This window comes from Cyprinus carpio, chromosome B16 (assembly GCF_018340385.1).
Source record: "Cyprinus carpio isolate SPL01 chromosome B16, ASM1834038v1, whole genome shotgun sequence".
Classification (NCBI taxonomy): domain Eukaryota; kingdom Metazoa; phylum Chordata; class Actinopteri; order Cypriniformes; family Cyprinidae; genus Cyprinus; species Cyprinus carpio.
The window spans coordinates 7069412-7085934 of NC_056612.1; the positions used below are offsets into that span (position 1 = coordinate 7069412).

At 36.3% G+C, this 16523-nt stretch overlaps 1 protein-coding gene across 1 annotated transcript in view; it reads right to left on the reverse strand.

The window, feature by feature from the left end:
• The window catches only part of snrka (SNF related kinase a), a 43963-nt gene extending 27725 nt beyond the window's left edge, over window positions 1–16238 (reverse strand). The window contains exons 1-2 of the mRNA XM_042740491.1: window positions 16015–16238; window positions 10526–11232 (exon numbers count right to left, since the gene is read on the reverse strand). Of these exons, the coding sequence (XP_042596425.1) occupies window positions 10526–11114 (589 nt within the window). The 5' untranslated portion in view covers window positions 11115–11232; window positions 16015–16238. The remainder of the gene's footprint in view (window positions 1–10525; window positions 11233–16014) is intronic.
• Window positions 16239–16523: the final 285 nt, after the last annotated feature.

Below are 16523 nucleotides of genomic sequence, written 5' to 3' on the forward strand. Positions count from 1 at the left end.
TTAGAGCGCCATCTGTGGTTAAAATCTAAGCTCAGAATTGATTCTGCATCGATTAATCATCACAGTCCTACACTGCACCATGATTCTTTGTATTATAGTATATATCTTAGTGACTCCAAACAGTATTAACATAAAATCAGCTAGCCTAAGGCCCAGTACACAAGGAGACTCGCTTAGCCGTACACGTAAAAATTTTGTATCATATTGGCGTTTCGGCAGACAGAACCTGTGTTTTGGGAGTCTGAAACCGCTATTTTTTGAAAACGGGTCCCAGAGTGGATAAATCTAGTAACTTTGCTTTTTCGTGTATACAGCCAATCTGTATATTTTGTGAAACAATGATGTCATCACCCCACGTCCCGACCCTAGTCAGACATCGTTACATCACATAACAGCAACAACAACAATGGCGCACCACAAGCTACTGATCTTACTACAGAAACTACACAAAATAAAAGCTTCACTAACTTTACTAGCTTTTCTTGTTGTGTTGGGTTTGTATACAGCACGCAAGGTTTATGCGCATGCAGATATTTCTTAAGACGACACCGTGTTTACGGAAGAATGAGGGAAAACAAAAAAAATATCGGATAGGGAAATCTCTGGCTTCGCCCTTAAGGTTTTCTGACAAGTTTGTGAAAAATCATTTTATATTTCTATAGTTCTGAACATTTTCATTCGTTTTTTTCATTCCTTTAGCAGCCAAGGCCAAGGAAATGATCCACTGCACTAACCCCTTTTCACTTATGTCAGTTTCATTCCATTGGTTTGGGATGTCTTGATGCCAATATTTGATTAGCTTATAATAACAGCAGCAACATTTTCATGCTCTAGATATTAATTTCAAAACATATACACTACTAAACACACTTGCTTATTTAAATAGTTGACTATTAATATAAACAAATTAAAACAATAGCACAAATTGCCTTAAAGCATTACTCAAGTAAACAATGTTCCAAGGTTTTCAAATCATCATTCGAGCAAACAGTCAGTAATGAAAAAGTAAATTAAAAGTAGTGAGTGGTTATCTTTTCTTCTGGCCAATATCGTTGCTTTATTAATATTAATGACATAATAGAGAGCGGCAGGCAGGTCTATTAGCCTAATGCAATGTCAAGGCATAATGCAGTGATTTGTTTTGACTGTTTACATCAATACCGCACCAGGATAGGACCTTGTGTTTGACTTTTCACACACACAAACTTGTCACGCACAGCAGCATACCATAAGCTATGTACAGTCTCCATGTAGCACGTGCCGATTGTTCGAATGCAAACACCTGTCATTCAGACAGCAGTTCAAGTGTCAGTACTTTGAACTACCTACACTGTAGCAAGACTGGTATTGCTACTTAAAAAAATGTATGACAATTGATATTATTGTATTAATATACTTTGTCATGATTGTTGTAATGCAAATATATTACAAGCTATCCAAACTACTTTTACATTAGATTAACATTTATCTTAAGATATTGTGGCATAATGTGGGAGTGAAAATTATTTAATTTAGGTTAAATTTCACTAAATATAGCATTTTTTAAGTATTTAACAAATAATGCAATAACTATAACATGCGTGCCATTTCATGATGTTCTGATGAAAGATAACTTCAGATAAAGTCATTTATAGCAGGCGTGAGACGCTCGGAGGTGAACCTGAGCTGTTGACTTGAGCTGAGGGACTCTGCTGGAAGTGTGGAAGAAAGCTGAGAACATTCACACACAATCTGCACTTCAGCCATCAGTCTTTAGGTAGGTATGTGTGTGTGTGTGTGTGTGTGTATGTGTGTGTGTGTGTGTGTGTGTGTGTGTACACGTTCGTCTTTGGTGATGGTTTCCGATGACTGAATGGACAGGGTTCTAGATAGATGCAGCTATAAAAGAAACATCACACGATACCACTACAAGGTGTTCACATTTGACTTTTGAATGTGTAAAAAGGAAAAATAATTTCTCATTTAGCTAGACTAGTAGAATAAAAACTGATGCACCATTTTTAAATGCTTTGCAAGAATTTTACTGTAATTGAGCCAATAAACCAACCAACCATAGTCAAGACTGAATTTACAGTAATCAGTGTTCATGGTCCTGGAATTCCGCTTGTGTTTTCCGGTGTTTAGATTATCATACAACAAATCGAACCAAAGTCAACACTACAGAGCTTAAAGAAAACCATGGAAAATATGAGCTTTGCTATAAACAATACATATTTAAGATTACAAGGACTTGATGCGAAGAAGCCACTATTTTGCCATCACTTAAAGGGATACTCCATCCCAAAATGAAAATTTTACCATTAATCACTTACCCCCATGTCGTTCCAAACCCGTAAAAGCTTTGTTCGTCTTTGGAACACAATTTAAGATGTTTTGGATGAAAACAGGGAGGCTTACGCTTTTCTGTGTCAGCCGCGCAGCGCCGATGCATTGTTTGCTTTCAAAACAAAGCGTAAATACACGTATTTACATGTAAAAAAACGTATCCTTGCGGCGTGGCTGATACAGAATTGCCAAAATGCCGCTACGCTGATTTGGAGAGAGACAGAGGAAAGGAATTGTTGAATAAAGTCATTATTTTGGTTTTCTTCGTATACAAAGAGTATTCTCGTCGCTTCATAACGTTGCGGTTGAATCACTGATGGCAGATGGACTATTCTGACGATGCTTTTCATACATAACCCTACCTTTACACATCCAAAAAATCTTAAATCTATTTTACAATAAAAAGCCTCCTGGTTTTCATCCAAAATATCTTAAATTGTGTTTCGAAGATAAAACAAAGTTCTTACGGGTTTGGAACGACATGGGGGTAAGTGATTAATGACAAAATTTTCATTTTGGGATGGAGTATCCCTTTAATAAGGAGACTATTTAATTTTTCATGTGCTGCTTGTTACACATACTTCAGTGATCTCATCTGATTTAAAATAGAGCCAATATTTAAGACAGAAGCTCTGATTTGTTTGTCAGAGGCAGGTATGGCACCCTGCATAAAAGCCCTGTGATTACATGAACTCATGTAAAAATAAATGCATGCTCATCTAATAATCACATAGTCTGTCTCTGAGGCTGCTGATTTAAAAACTAGCTAAACACAGACAGTGCTTGACAAATATTAAAGTCTATTTTTAGCATCAGTCCAGTAAAGGCCTGTTCACACAAAGCTGTACAGATAAACAACATGAAATTTGCAAACAATTTTGCACACAATGCATCTGGTGTTGTTTATTTTTTTACATTTTTTGAGAGTATTAATTAAACAACTCTGAATTAAAATCAATCAATCATATTAGCATTTAATTTAGAGAGTATTTGCAAAAACAAACAAAAATAAAATAAAAATAAACATGAATTAAATTAGTGTCTACATTTCAATAAATTCCCATGATTGAAATTCATAATTAAAAAATGTATACAGGTGTTCAATGACTGTGGGGAATGTTTTCAAATCCCGTTGTGAATGGTTTCCCTGACAAAAGACTTGTTCAGATGTAAATATATTAACTAAGGTTTGACTCTAAGTGAAGAGTTCAGAAGTGACATCTGAAGGAAACAAACAAGAACAAACTTGTCAAGGTATGATTCAATGTTTTCATCAGTCTTTTTAATCAGATATCATCAAGCATCACGCTATCAATCAACTAACTGAAGTGGAAAAGTCAAATTCCTTTCATCGTTTCAAATGACAGAAACTTTGACAAGCCTGTTTTTCTCAATAGTGTAAAAGCTCTTTCATTTGTATTATAGATGGCATAGAAATGTCAATGCCAAGGTAATAAAAATAAATTAAGGGCGGGTCAGGATAGTCATGTATCTAACGAGCTGCAATCTGATTCAAGGACAAATGAGAGAGATACAGGAGTGTAAAAGGTGTTCCAAAAAATATAAATCATTAAAGGTATATCACAAGATTACAAATAAGCTGCTGCCATATATGTTTATAGGCTACTTATTGTTTAATATTAAGCTTTAATGAAATGTATTAAGTTGAGACCCTTTCTGATTTTCTAAATAAACCCTGGAAATTATTTAATTATGCTGAAAATGCTCATTGCTTTTATGAAGATGGAGAGGCAAAGGTTAGGACATCTTGGCATGCATTTCCATTACTGCAGAAAACTCGGCATCCATTAAACCAAGTGATTACAAAATGAGCAATTCAATACTGAAGGTCACTGCCAGTCATAAGTATTTTGTCAATGCTAGTACACCAGCTAAGTTCACCTTGAATTAATGAAAAGCATAACACCTAATGCTCGTATAATATAGCATATATATATATTTTCTTTTTGCAACCTTGTTACAAATACAACTCAACAAATAGAGGTTTATGCAGAGCAGTAGGTGCTACACACAACCACAATACAACACAATATTAGGTTATTTCCCCAAAATATTACCATCTGTGTAATTATAGCATTTACTCTGGTTTCACTTAATATTTCATTGCAGTTGAGCTTAAATGTATACATTTATAAAAAGAAACAATTGCAACTCAAGTAAATTGAACAATATTGGCTTAACACAGGGATAAACCCATCAGATATTAAACTATGCCTCTCCTGGTGCATTTATCCACGTTACAAGAAATTACCACAAATACAGGGCCTGACAGTTAGAGTCCAAAATACACCTGTCTGCACGGCTTGTCTCCTGTTTTACAGAGATGCATCTTTCCAGGAGCACGAAAAGGTATTAAACAGGTTTCCCAGGCAAACACTGGACAAATTATTATCGATTAGGAAGTGAAACCAGAAATCACCTCAGCAGGGAACCCACCGGCATCAGAGCACAATGTCTATTTGATCACACTGACAGTGTCAATAAAGAGTGTTTAATCAGGGCTCCAGCAGGGAAGCTCAGCTCAAACAAAGAGCGGATTAACTGTCCCACCACCTGCCTGTATAAGGGCTGGAAATACAATTAACCAAAGACGATGCCTCAACAACTGCAGTGTTGTGACAGATAGTCACTATACAAATGTATACAGAGATACAGTACCAATCCGGTTTAACTATGCTATCTGTGCTAGTGTGCTGGGATAACTCTGCACCATGCGTGCTTAAATGAAAGCGTTACAGTACAAACACTCCTCGGTTCTACGGATATTAGGTTTTTTATTAGCGATACACTGATATTAGATTTGTGGCCAACACAGATAAGCTGATGCTTATTTCTTATGTTACGACAGATGTCCTACAATCCTACATTTTGTCAAATTAAAAATAAAACATTAAAAAGTACTGTTTTGGCAAAATAAGTAAATAAATACTGTTTTGAACGCAACACGATTAGGCACCTCAACAATAAATGGATATTTATTTAGAAATTTGCTACATTTAATGTAGCAATTTTTATTATGACAAATTTATTTTTATTATTAAAGAAAGTGAATGTTGAAGAGATTCTACATTTAAAATGAGGATAAATGAGCATGTGAAATGAAAAGAAATTAGTTTTTTACAAAACAAACAAGCAAACAAAAACCTTGTATTTTATATCGAAAATCTTTTATACAGCTAAATATTAGCCAATAAATTATATTTTACATTATAGTATTTTTTAAGTGGTTGTGTACAGTTGTCATCATGATCTTGGCTGCAGTAATTCATTAAGTAAGGAGACATTATATTGATTAGCATATTTCATATCAAGTGCTAAATCAATGACATCAGCAGGCACAAGTCATTTTTACATTTACATTTAGTCATTTAACAGACACTTTTATCCAAAGCGACTTACAAATAAGGACAATGGAAGCAATCAAAATCAACAAAAGAGCAATGTTGTGCAAGTGCTATAACAAGTCTCAGTTAGCCTAACGCAGTACACATCGCAAGTTTTTTTTTTTTTTGGTGAGTAAGGGCTACACGATTAATCGTATTTTAATCTCAATAACGATATCCACCTTTCTCGATTAATTAAAAACAATCGTCACGATATTGGCCGGCTTGTTATTTATCCTGAAAACGTGTTTTTAATTTGGCATTTGTGTTTTCCTGCATTGCTAACAAGTCTTCACTAGCGTTCATGCTTGTAGTTGCCAGATGTGAAGAGATACACTTTCTGCCCGGTGTTTTACTTAATATGTGCAATCTGGAAACCCTGTGCACGCGCTCACTGATGGCGGAACAAGTGCTGATGATATTAAAACATACATGTGGTGGTGTTTAGCAATCTCTCTACCAGTGTTGCCAACTTAGCAATTCTGTTGCTAAATTTAGCAACTTTTTAGACTACCCTAGCAACAAATTTAGCAATTTTTACAATTTATTTGGCAACTCTTGATAAGTGACTCAGACAAAAAAAAGCACACATTTTCCATCCAAATTACACAAAAAGAGGAAACCAAAGATACCTAGCAGTAAAGACATCATTGTATACAGAATAACTGTTAATTTATGATACTTTTGTTAGTAGCTTCTAGCTAGTACCTGCAATTGTTGATCAGTTAGTACACTGTAAGAAAAATGTAAAAGATACTAGTAATTTTCCAGGATATTTATCCATTAATTATCCATTATCCATTGTAACTCTATAACCCGAAAACACAACGTATAATTTAAAATGCAGGTAAAAAAACCAATAAGGAAAATGATTTTATATTAACACAGTAGATTTTTAATTTTAATATTATATATGCATATTATATTACAAACAAATCTAAATTAACATGTATATAAAAAACATTTTTTGCTGAGATTTAATGTGACAATTTAGCTTCGTGATTATGCAATGACGTCATCACGCAATGACATCATAACGTCATTAGCAACTTTTAGCAACAAATCAACCTTCCTTTAGCAACTTTTTCTGAAAATTAGTAGGCAACACTGCTCTCTACAGAGATATCCTGCTTAAATGAAAGGGTCATACAGCCAGTGTGTGTTTTTTCACAAGCCATTTGTGCTATTTGTGTAACTAAATCTAAATCTGCCATGATCAAACTTTCACAGAGTTTAAATAATGGATCTATTGTGTTTGAGAAATAAATGCACTTTTGCTGTTGCAATACAATGGGAAAAATTTACATAAATAGGAATTGTTGGAAGTTATATTAAAGCTCCAGTATGTGACTTTTGTAATTGACCACAAGAGGGCGCATTTCCAACAATAACAAAGGCAAAGCTTGATGACGCTATGAAGCAGGTGACGATGGGAGATGTCGTTTTTAATGCGTTTTCACCACAGCAATGTATCTAAATTGGATAAACGAATCATGATCACGGATGAGGTAATTTATTCGTTTTTGTATTACCTGTATATATGATCGTATTATTTTATGTCATCATAATTAATGAACTGCAAGGAACGTGAAATGTTATACTATATTATCCCGTTACAACTTACAGCTATTTGTTAAATGATTTGTTGGGTTAATGTTTTGCAGTGTTACGTGTTTATGGTTAATGCCGTGTTGTTTAACGTGCTCAAACCAATCGTTCTAAAAGTAAATTTGAACGAACATTTGCAAGTAATGACTAAATATATTTTTAACAACACATATCCGATTGTATTTAATTGTACTGCCATAATCTCGGTCACCACACGTGATAAAAAAATCCTTACCTTAGTACAAAGAGCAATATAACTTACGTTTTACTGGCACTTCAATAGTCGCCAAAGAGTTATCGTGATCCATAACAACGACAACCAAACCATACGGCGGCTATAACATAACCACCACTTCCGCATTTGACCATGTGATATTCCGGTGTGGTGGAACATCACATGGTCTACACCGGAAAAAAAAAGTATAGAGCGGACATTGCGTCACTGAGAGGCGACATATTTTTTCCGGGACGGCCAGTTATTTAAAATCGGAATTTCTCTGAAATAAAAAATCTTTGGAGACTTTTGAGATATTGTAAGTACACAACTGGAGGAAATATATCACACTGTGCAAGTTATTTTCGGAAATTTTATTACAAAATTCCTACATATTGGAGCTTTAAGAATTTCTAAAGTTTTTACCAGTTTTCATAATGTTAAAGGGATACTCCACCCCAAAATGAAACTTTTGTCATTAATCACTTACCCCCATGTCGTTCCAAACCCCCATAAAAGCTCTGTTCGTCTTCGGAACACAATTTAAGATATTTTGGATGAAAACCGGGAGGCCTGTGACCGTCCCATAGACTGCCAAGTAAGTAACACTGTCGAGATCCATAAAAGCTATGAAAGTTGTCGTCAGAATACTCCATCTGCCATCAGACGTTTAATCTGGGTTATATGAAACGACGGGAACACATTTTGTAAGCGAAGAAAACAAAAATAATGACTTTATTCAACAATTACTTTGTCAACAGTATCCTCTGTGTCTCTCCATATCACCGTATGCTGCGTATGCTCTTCTGTATCATCTGCGCCACAGTTTTTTTTTTTTTTTTTTTTAAATAACTTTTTGATACTTCTGGAGCTTTGGTGTTGCCGGCTTTACATGTAAAATATTTTTCCACTTGTTTCTTAGTCCAGCACCCAATTGAGATCGATGTGCATGCTTTTGCCTGCTTTTTAAAAAAACTAACCAAAACCATGAGTTTTACATTATCATAGATGCAAGTCAGTATATAGTCAGTGGAGGTTGCTTAAAGGACACATGAAATTTTATTGCATTTACCCTTTTGATAGAATAATCGTTATTAGAATTTAATACATTTTATGAGAAAATAATCGTGATTATCAGTTTAACCATTCATTATCCAGCAGCCCTACCCTAGTTGATGGTTCACGATGCTTTTGAAAGATACTCAGGGCTCTCTCCTTTGTCGCTCTGTATTGGCCAGTCGATGGACTGAAACTTTGCATGCCCTGACATGCCTACCGCCTCTACCACCTCTTAGCCTTGGAAAGGTTAGACCTCAGCCTGCATCAACTTGCACGCTTGCATTCATTATCTTGGGGTGTTAACATGGCAATGATGAAAGGAATCCGCCAACGCACTTCAGGAATCCAGGGCCTAATGATCTAGAACTTGAAGCTCAAATGACAGTTCCTCTTAATAACTGATGAGAAGAAGCGCATTTGGAGCATCTAGGGTTAAGGGGTTTGTTCTGACATGTTTTCTGATAAAGAGGTTAAGCTGTGTTTTTGGCAAAAGTATGGCAATTCCTTACAGTGACAGGTAATAAATCAATAAACTGTGCTGTTGTTAAACCACTGATCAGTCACGTTCACACTGAGACAGTTTACCAAGTGCATGTATAAGGGCTCGCAATTGTATCTTTCGGTGTACCAAAATGTATCACCACCCTGCTGATGGACTATCTTGAATAGTGATATAAAATTCCTTCCTTGATTCACGTTGTTCTCTCGCTTGTAGGGGTGAAATGGATCGTAGTTTATCATTTTGCCAATTTAAACATTCAAGCATTTTAAACCATTAAAGCACATGAAGAGGCAAAAGATAATTCAATTAGCTACTCACGCACTGTTTTCTGTGCGCCTTGTTTAATTCGTAACTTTGTTCTATTTTATTTATCTATGCTTGAATTTTGTTCAATTGTTCTTATTTTATTACTGCTCCTATTTTTTGCTGTGGTATCAAAGTACTTACAGTGTTCTTTATATAATAAGACCTGATCTGTGGTGCAAAATATGTAATACGAAAAGTTGCGAATAAGTTGTGTGATCTGTTACACCCCTACTCTCCTGACATGCAATTTGAAGGAAAAATACAATCACGAAAGCTTTTGATCATGCATTTGTCAACAGTGAAGTTCAGTCTCTTATTCGGGCTAACAAAATCTGAAGAATGCCTACCCAAAGGGCTAACAGGGATTTTGAAATTATGCAAGCCCCATGTATGTTAGAAACACTTTCACTCTATCTTCATGCCATTTTCCAACACAAATGTTCAGCACAAAAATTTGGCCCGTTTTTTGCATGTGGCAGATGGCATGATAGTAAGCGTCACATAATGAAAAAACATATGACCAAAAAAAACACTTAGACATTTTAACCACAGTGAGATCTCGCAAACAATTACAGAGCTCTTATTGGTTCTTCATTGGATGTCAGTCTGTGACAAAAAAAAAAATGGCAGAACTTTTTTGAGGCTCAACACTGATGATTTATTATTTTTGCCCCGTTGGACTGGTGAGGTCAGATTGCCTCTTGCCTTAGTTTGCCAAAAATTTTATTGGCTCCAACACAGAACAAAATATAATTTTATCAAAATAAGTTCTACTTATAGTTATATATTAGATTTAGGGTAAATAAATTAATTTATCTTTATTTGATTTCAGTTCATTTAAGGCAATGATATTAAATTCAATTTTATGGTTTTAGTTTTAGTAACGATAATTACTCTCACTTTTAGTATGGGGGCAAAGACAGTTTCCTCAACTGACCATGAGCGTTGTGGCAAACAACCTCCTTAACACTTTATAAAATCACTGTAACCCTAAAACAGTTTTTCGAGACACTAAAATTATAAGGAAATATTATTAAATGCCATAGGCATTTATTTGTTTTGTACTTTGGAGTCAGAACTACTGAGCAGAGTTACAAACACACTTACCCACAGCAGGTGCATCATACTCATCTCCCAGCAGGATCTCAGGGGCAGAATAAGCCAGCGAGCCACAGCTGGTGGTCAGCTTCTTTCCCGGCTGAAACTTATTACTGAAGCCAAAGTCGGTGAGCTTGACCAAGCCCTGTTTCTCAAAGAACACCACATTCTCCGGCTTCAGGTCACGGTGAACCACATGCAGCCGGTGACAGTACGAGATGGCGTGCACGATCTGGGCGAAATATTTCTTGGCCAGCTCCTCGTTCAGTCCCTCCTCGTGCTTCATGATGTAATCAAACATGTCACCACCATCGCCGAGCTCCAAGATCAGGTAGAGCTTGGTCTGCGTGTCGATGACCTCGTAGAGCCGAACGATGTTGGGGTGCTGAACCAGTTTCATACAGCGGACCTCCTGGAACAGGTGACCGGTCGCGACCGTGTCAAGCTTGGTCTTGTCAATTACCTTAACTGCCACTTTTTCGCCGGTGAAGACATGACGTGCTAGTTTGACCACGGCGAAATGGCCACGGCCGAGCGTCTTGTCCAGGTCATATAGTCCAGCGATCTTTCCGTCGTACCCGCGCTTGATTCCCGCCATGATTGCTGGTCCTCCGGTGGGATGGAGGGGGGAGTGGCCCCTGGGGCTTAAACCGGAGGAAAAATCCAGCTCACTTCAGCACATTGGCTGGTAACAGCAATCCCATGATGGCAGGTTCCTGATAATCAGAGATACACGAGTACAAAAATTAGTAACACAAACAGTCATAAATTGATAACAGACACAATTATCATGTTATAACATTTGTAATCTTCCATGTTGACGTCACATTGAAGACCTTAAAGCTCTGTGTGGCCCAATGGTTTGACCAGTGCCATTACATAACCAATTTTATCCCATGGGCTACCAAAACTGCTGAAGTTTCTACCACTCTTTCTCCATCATTAAATATTGTGGTGAATAATTTTTTTTTAAAGCTGCTCAAATGCTTCACCAGAGAAGACAAAAATACATTTTATATATACAATACAAAACATCAAAAGTATATAAAAAAAATCCACAAAAAAACATTTTTTTTATATTAAAACTCATAAAAAATTTTTATACACACCAAAAATTGACTACCACAAAATAATACAAAAATAAGGGTCAAAGGCTTTCTGAAACAATAAAACCTACTAGTCATGCTTGTTAAACTGTATAAGGGTCAAACAGTTTGAACAATCAGAATCAAGCATTGAAGAGAGTAGTAGCAATGTAGCAACCAATGTTTCTTACTCTAGTTTAACAGTCAATTTTAACTCTTTATTCTAGTTGCAATAATACATTATTCACAGGTTTATTTAGCCCAATAGCAGATTTCACTCAAAATCAAAATACTCCCATCATGCCAAGGCACAGAGCGATTCCACTGCCACAAGCCTTCAACACGGACCAACATAGATTTGTATTGATTTCCTCTCGTTAGTGAAAAAATAAAAGCCAAAAGTCTGGCAAGTAAGCTGGTGCCAGAAGAGAGGCTGCCTCCTAAAAGGGCTGATTCAATTTTAGTGGCATTAACCTCAGGCCAGTGCTGGAGATGACTGCCATGAGAGCAGACATGACTTTCACATGTGCGTACCATTCTCTATCTCCAAAAATCATGTCACAGATCAGAAATAGATAATATATAAAAATGAATAAGGTTGCTAAAACACATGCACAAAATTATTATGAAGCACTGCAGTTTAAATTTTCTTTAGGAAATTTGAGTGGTGCTTGCATTCAAAATTGATGCCAGGGTTTTTAGCATGTTGGTGTTACTAGTTTGCTGCTTTTCAAAGTCAAAAGAGTCCATTATGAATTTAATATGATATTCTGGATCCTACATATGGCTTTTTTCCCCCCTAGTGTCAGACTTATAATTGCTTTGACTGACGTTCTTAACCAATATTCACAGTTTTCTATTTAATTAGTCATGCATTCTTTAATGCATTGGTTGTATCAATAAATTCCATCTGGTTACCACCAGAATAGCACCAAACACCACAACAGGAAACAGTGTTCCTGAGCAAATTAAGTTAACATTTTAATGTGTTGTTGTTTGCATACATTATTCAGTTTCTTGCATAACAGCTATTCATGCTTAAGAGGTGTTACTAAAAAGCTTGACGTGTAGCATTTACTAAAACTGTAATGCTAATAATAGCGTGTTGTGAACACTAATAAGAACAATTCTTTGGCTTTATGGAACTTTTGCAACTAAATATATTAAGCAATTCTCTTTACGAATTAAATGTATAGTTCTCCCAAAATGAAAATTCTATCATTTACTTACCATTTACTCAAAGAATTTTCATTTTTGGGTAAACTATACAATTAATTCTTAAAGTTAAGGGTTCATTCAGATCCCTAACCCAGTATGAGTAGCAGCAGCATGCTTGCCTTAGCGCAAACCATTAATTAGCCTGCAAGGTCCATTCATTTTCTATAGTGCTTTCACAGTACACAAATAATAGCTTGGTTCATTAACAATGAACACTCCAGGCCACTACACTAGCTTTTGTTCAGCTAAAAGAAATGTCCTTCTCTTTTCATAAAAAGGAGCTTGTTGTGGTTTAAGAGGAGGAGTCGTTCAAGGATTTGTATCATTGTTTGGCCCTGTGCACTAGTGATTATCATTTTCATCATAAACAGCTTTTAATATTGTAATATTATTATGCATTTATAAAATCTGGATGTCTTCCAAACAAGGGGGCCCAAACCCTATTGTACATAAGCAAAGTGGGAGATTAACATAAGCAGCATTTCATATTTCAGCTTGCCTATTGAGCATCCTACAGCAAAGCCTAAATAAATCATATCCCATGGTAATGCCTAATACTGGCCAGCCACCAATTACCAAGCAGTCGTAATGGATTTAAATGACCCCAGCTGCACAGTCAACCCCTACCTTAAATGTTTCATGCTTAAACACTGAAATCAGAATATATTTACAGTCCTTTCACAATTACACAGCTCCACCTTTTTTTTGGAAAATTCCTGACAAAGGATATCAGCCAACAATCTGCCACTGAATGACTGTTCATTGCCAGGAATGTACTGTAACTGTTGTGTAATATTGCAGTCTCTCTCATTACACAGGTGAGATCAGCAGAGTTAACTCTGTAAAGCCTGACACGTGAAATAATGGTCAGAAATGTATTATTTATTCATTTTAATGGAAAAGTTCATTTTCATTTAAAAAAAAAAAAAAAAATTGTACATCAGGCTTTTATGACCCATAGGGATCTAATGAATCATGCAACTTACGATTCAATTTACAATTTTGATTCCATGATTCAAATCACAATTTTTTTTTTTTATAACATTTTTTTTTAAGACAAATATGTCCTTTTATTATTGCTTGGACAAAATGCTGCACGTTTCTTTGTAAAATTGAAATATAACTATAATAATATACTAATATAGCACTTGTATATTATTGCTCTTTTGTTGGTTTTGATTGCTTCTGCTGTCCTCATTTGTAACTCGCTTTGGATGAAAGCATCTGCTAAATAACAAAATTTTAATATAATGTAAATGTAAATAACAAAACTTAATTGAAATTGTAAAACAACCCCCAAATCAAATAAATAAGTAACACAAATAAAAGAAATATTTTCACCTAAACAAAATAAGACTTTGTCTGTGCTCTTTCCATTTAAAATACTGGTAAAAAAAAAAAAAATGTATAGTCTGAATGCACTGTAAGTCACTTTGGATAAAAGTGTCTGCTAAATGCATAAATGTAAATGTAAATGTAAAATGAGAGTCAGGCAACCACTGCATTTTAATCATGATCCAAACAAAGATGCTGCATACATGCAACATGAGCAGTTTTTAATCTAAATTAGATTGTATTATTTCGAAATTTGAAGCAAAAACAAAATGATTTGACTTCAGTTTTGTGAAACTATACATACAAATATCTGCATGAAACAAAAACAGCAGACGAGCTGAACGAGACGCAGATTCACTCTCTGCCAGCAGGTGGCGCTTAAAGTGTTTCCTTGGTTTCCGCTGTAAACAAAGCAGCGCTGCACTTATGAACTTTAATATGAATTATACAGAGGCAATATGAAAAGAAAAAATACCATCTAAACTTTTCTAAAGGCAGTAAGTTCCCCTCAGACATACATTCCTAAAAACTCCTACCCCTAACTGAATTGATTATTGAGAGACATAGAAATAAGTAAAGCTTTCTTTAATCACATTTAATATGTTTTCCTAAAAATTAAACCTAACAATATAAAAGTCCTTACATTTACTTTATTAATAAAGACCTGAAGATAGAAATTTTTAGAATTACACTAAAGGCCTTTTACTTTCTAAAAATGTATGAACTATCACTGAGAGGGAAGAAGGCATGCGAAAGATAGTGTACAACAGGTTTTTCAGCAAAGCTTTGATCGTGTTGATAGATTAGAGGCCTTGTATGTGTTAAACATGGTATAGTTGGATTTGCAAGGCTAAAGTACTCAAACTGTTCTGTTTTACATCACTAGACCAAAGGGAAGGTTACGTCTTGCATATTAACATCACATTCCAACCACAAATTACAAGACAGTAGCCAGCAGTTATAGGCCTAGTTTTACCTTTCAGGTTGTGTAACATGATTACAGTACACTAAGCTGAAGGAACGTGTTCCACACCTTACATATACCAGTGCGACATGAGATATATCGATCAGGCTACAACACTAGGCTTCAGGGAACTGAATCTGATCTTCTGAACTCTCTGCAATTGAGTATGAAAGACCTGATGAAGAATTAAACCTCTAAGTGAAGACATTAAGGCTCCCAAGAAACCATCAAGCCTTTTGAAATCCAGCAAATGAAAGTCTTTTAATGTTCATAATGCTATTGGACAAAAGGAATCCTGCAAACACAGACAAGCAGCAATGGCTCAGTAATGTGATCACAGCCTTCAATACTGAGAGCATCAAACCACAGCTACCAAGATGCTCAATCTCTTCAGAAGCAAGCATGCAAAACCACATCCAGCTTCTCGTTGTGATGCAATTAACCAAGCTTATTCTGTAAACCAGAGTAGCTCAAGTCCACCATCATGAAATATTCTCCTAGCATCAATGCTAACAAAACCACATGTGGAAAGAGAGAAAAGCATCCATGTCTGGTGACGACCATGGACACATCATGTGAAAGCAGACCTGATATGCCCATGCACGTCAGGCCTGATCTAGCCCATAAGCTCCTTATGAGCTCCATATATCCATAGAGAGGAAGAGGATATAAATAATAGCTATCTGTCTATACGTTCCTAACATGCCATGATGAGCAGATCCACTTGAACAAGACCAGTCCAGCATCGTGTGCCCCGACAGAGCATGCACACAGCTGTCAGATCACATCAAGTTTAACGGATGTTGTTTAACGCACGTTTATTGTGTCTTAACCATATGCTAACTGGCTAACCATGTTAGCATTCTTACGCACTATCACACAAAGCTTGGACTTACCGCTCGTTCCGGAGAACATTAAGAGCACTTAAAACTCAGAAACGTTCCGGCGGCTGTAGATCCGAAGACGGCAGAGGTACGGCCCGGCTGAGTGTGAGTCCAGCCCTGTGTGTGTGTGTGTGTATGTGTGTGTGAGGTATACTGATCAGTGTGTGTAAAAGCTGCTGGGGGAAGAGCGACTCTCAGCGCTTCTCGCTCTCCGCCCTGAAACCAGTGATCTGCACGCAAACATTAGTTGAGTCACATTGTGACGGTCTGCACTGAACAATACCACCAGCAGGGGTCGCTATGTGGACGTGACTTTTCAAGAGGAAAAGAGGAGAGTCTCTCTACGGCTCTGGTGTAGACTGACTACGCGTTTTGTTTTGTTTTTTTGTTGTGAATGCGAATTATGGAGCCTCTAGTCCCCCCAGGTGATAGTAAAAAAAAATAGCTGAGTTCTCAAAAAGTGCGAAGAGATAACCATAGTGACGTGGAATTTCAACAGATTGGCCTTGCATAATAACCTG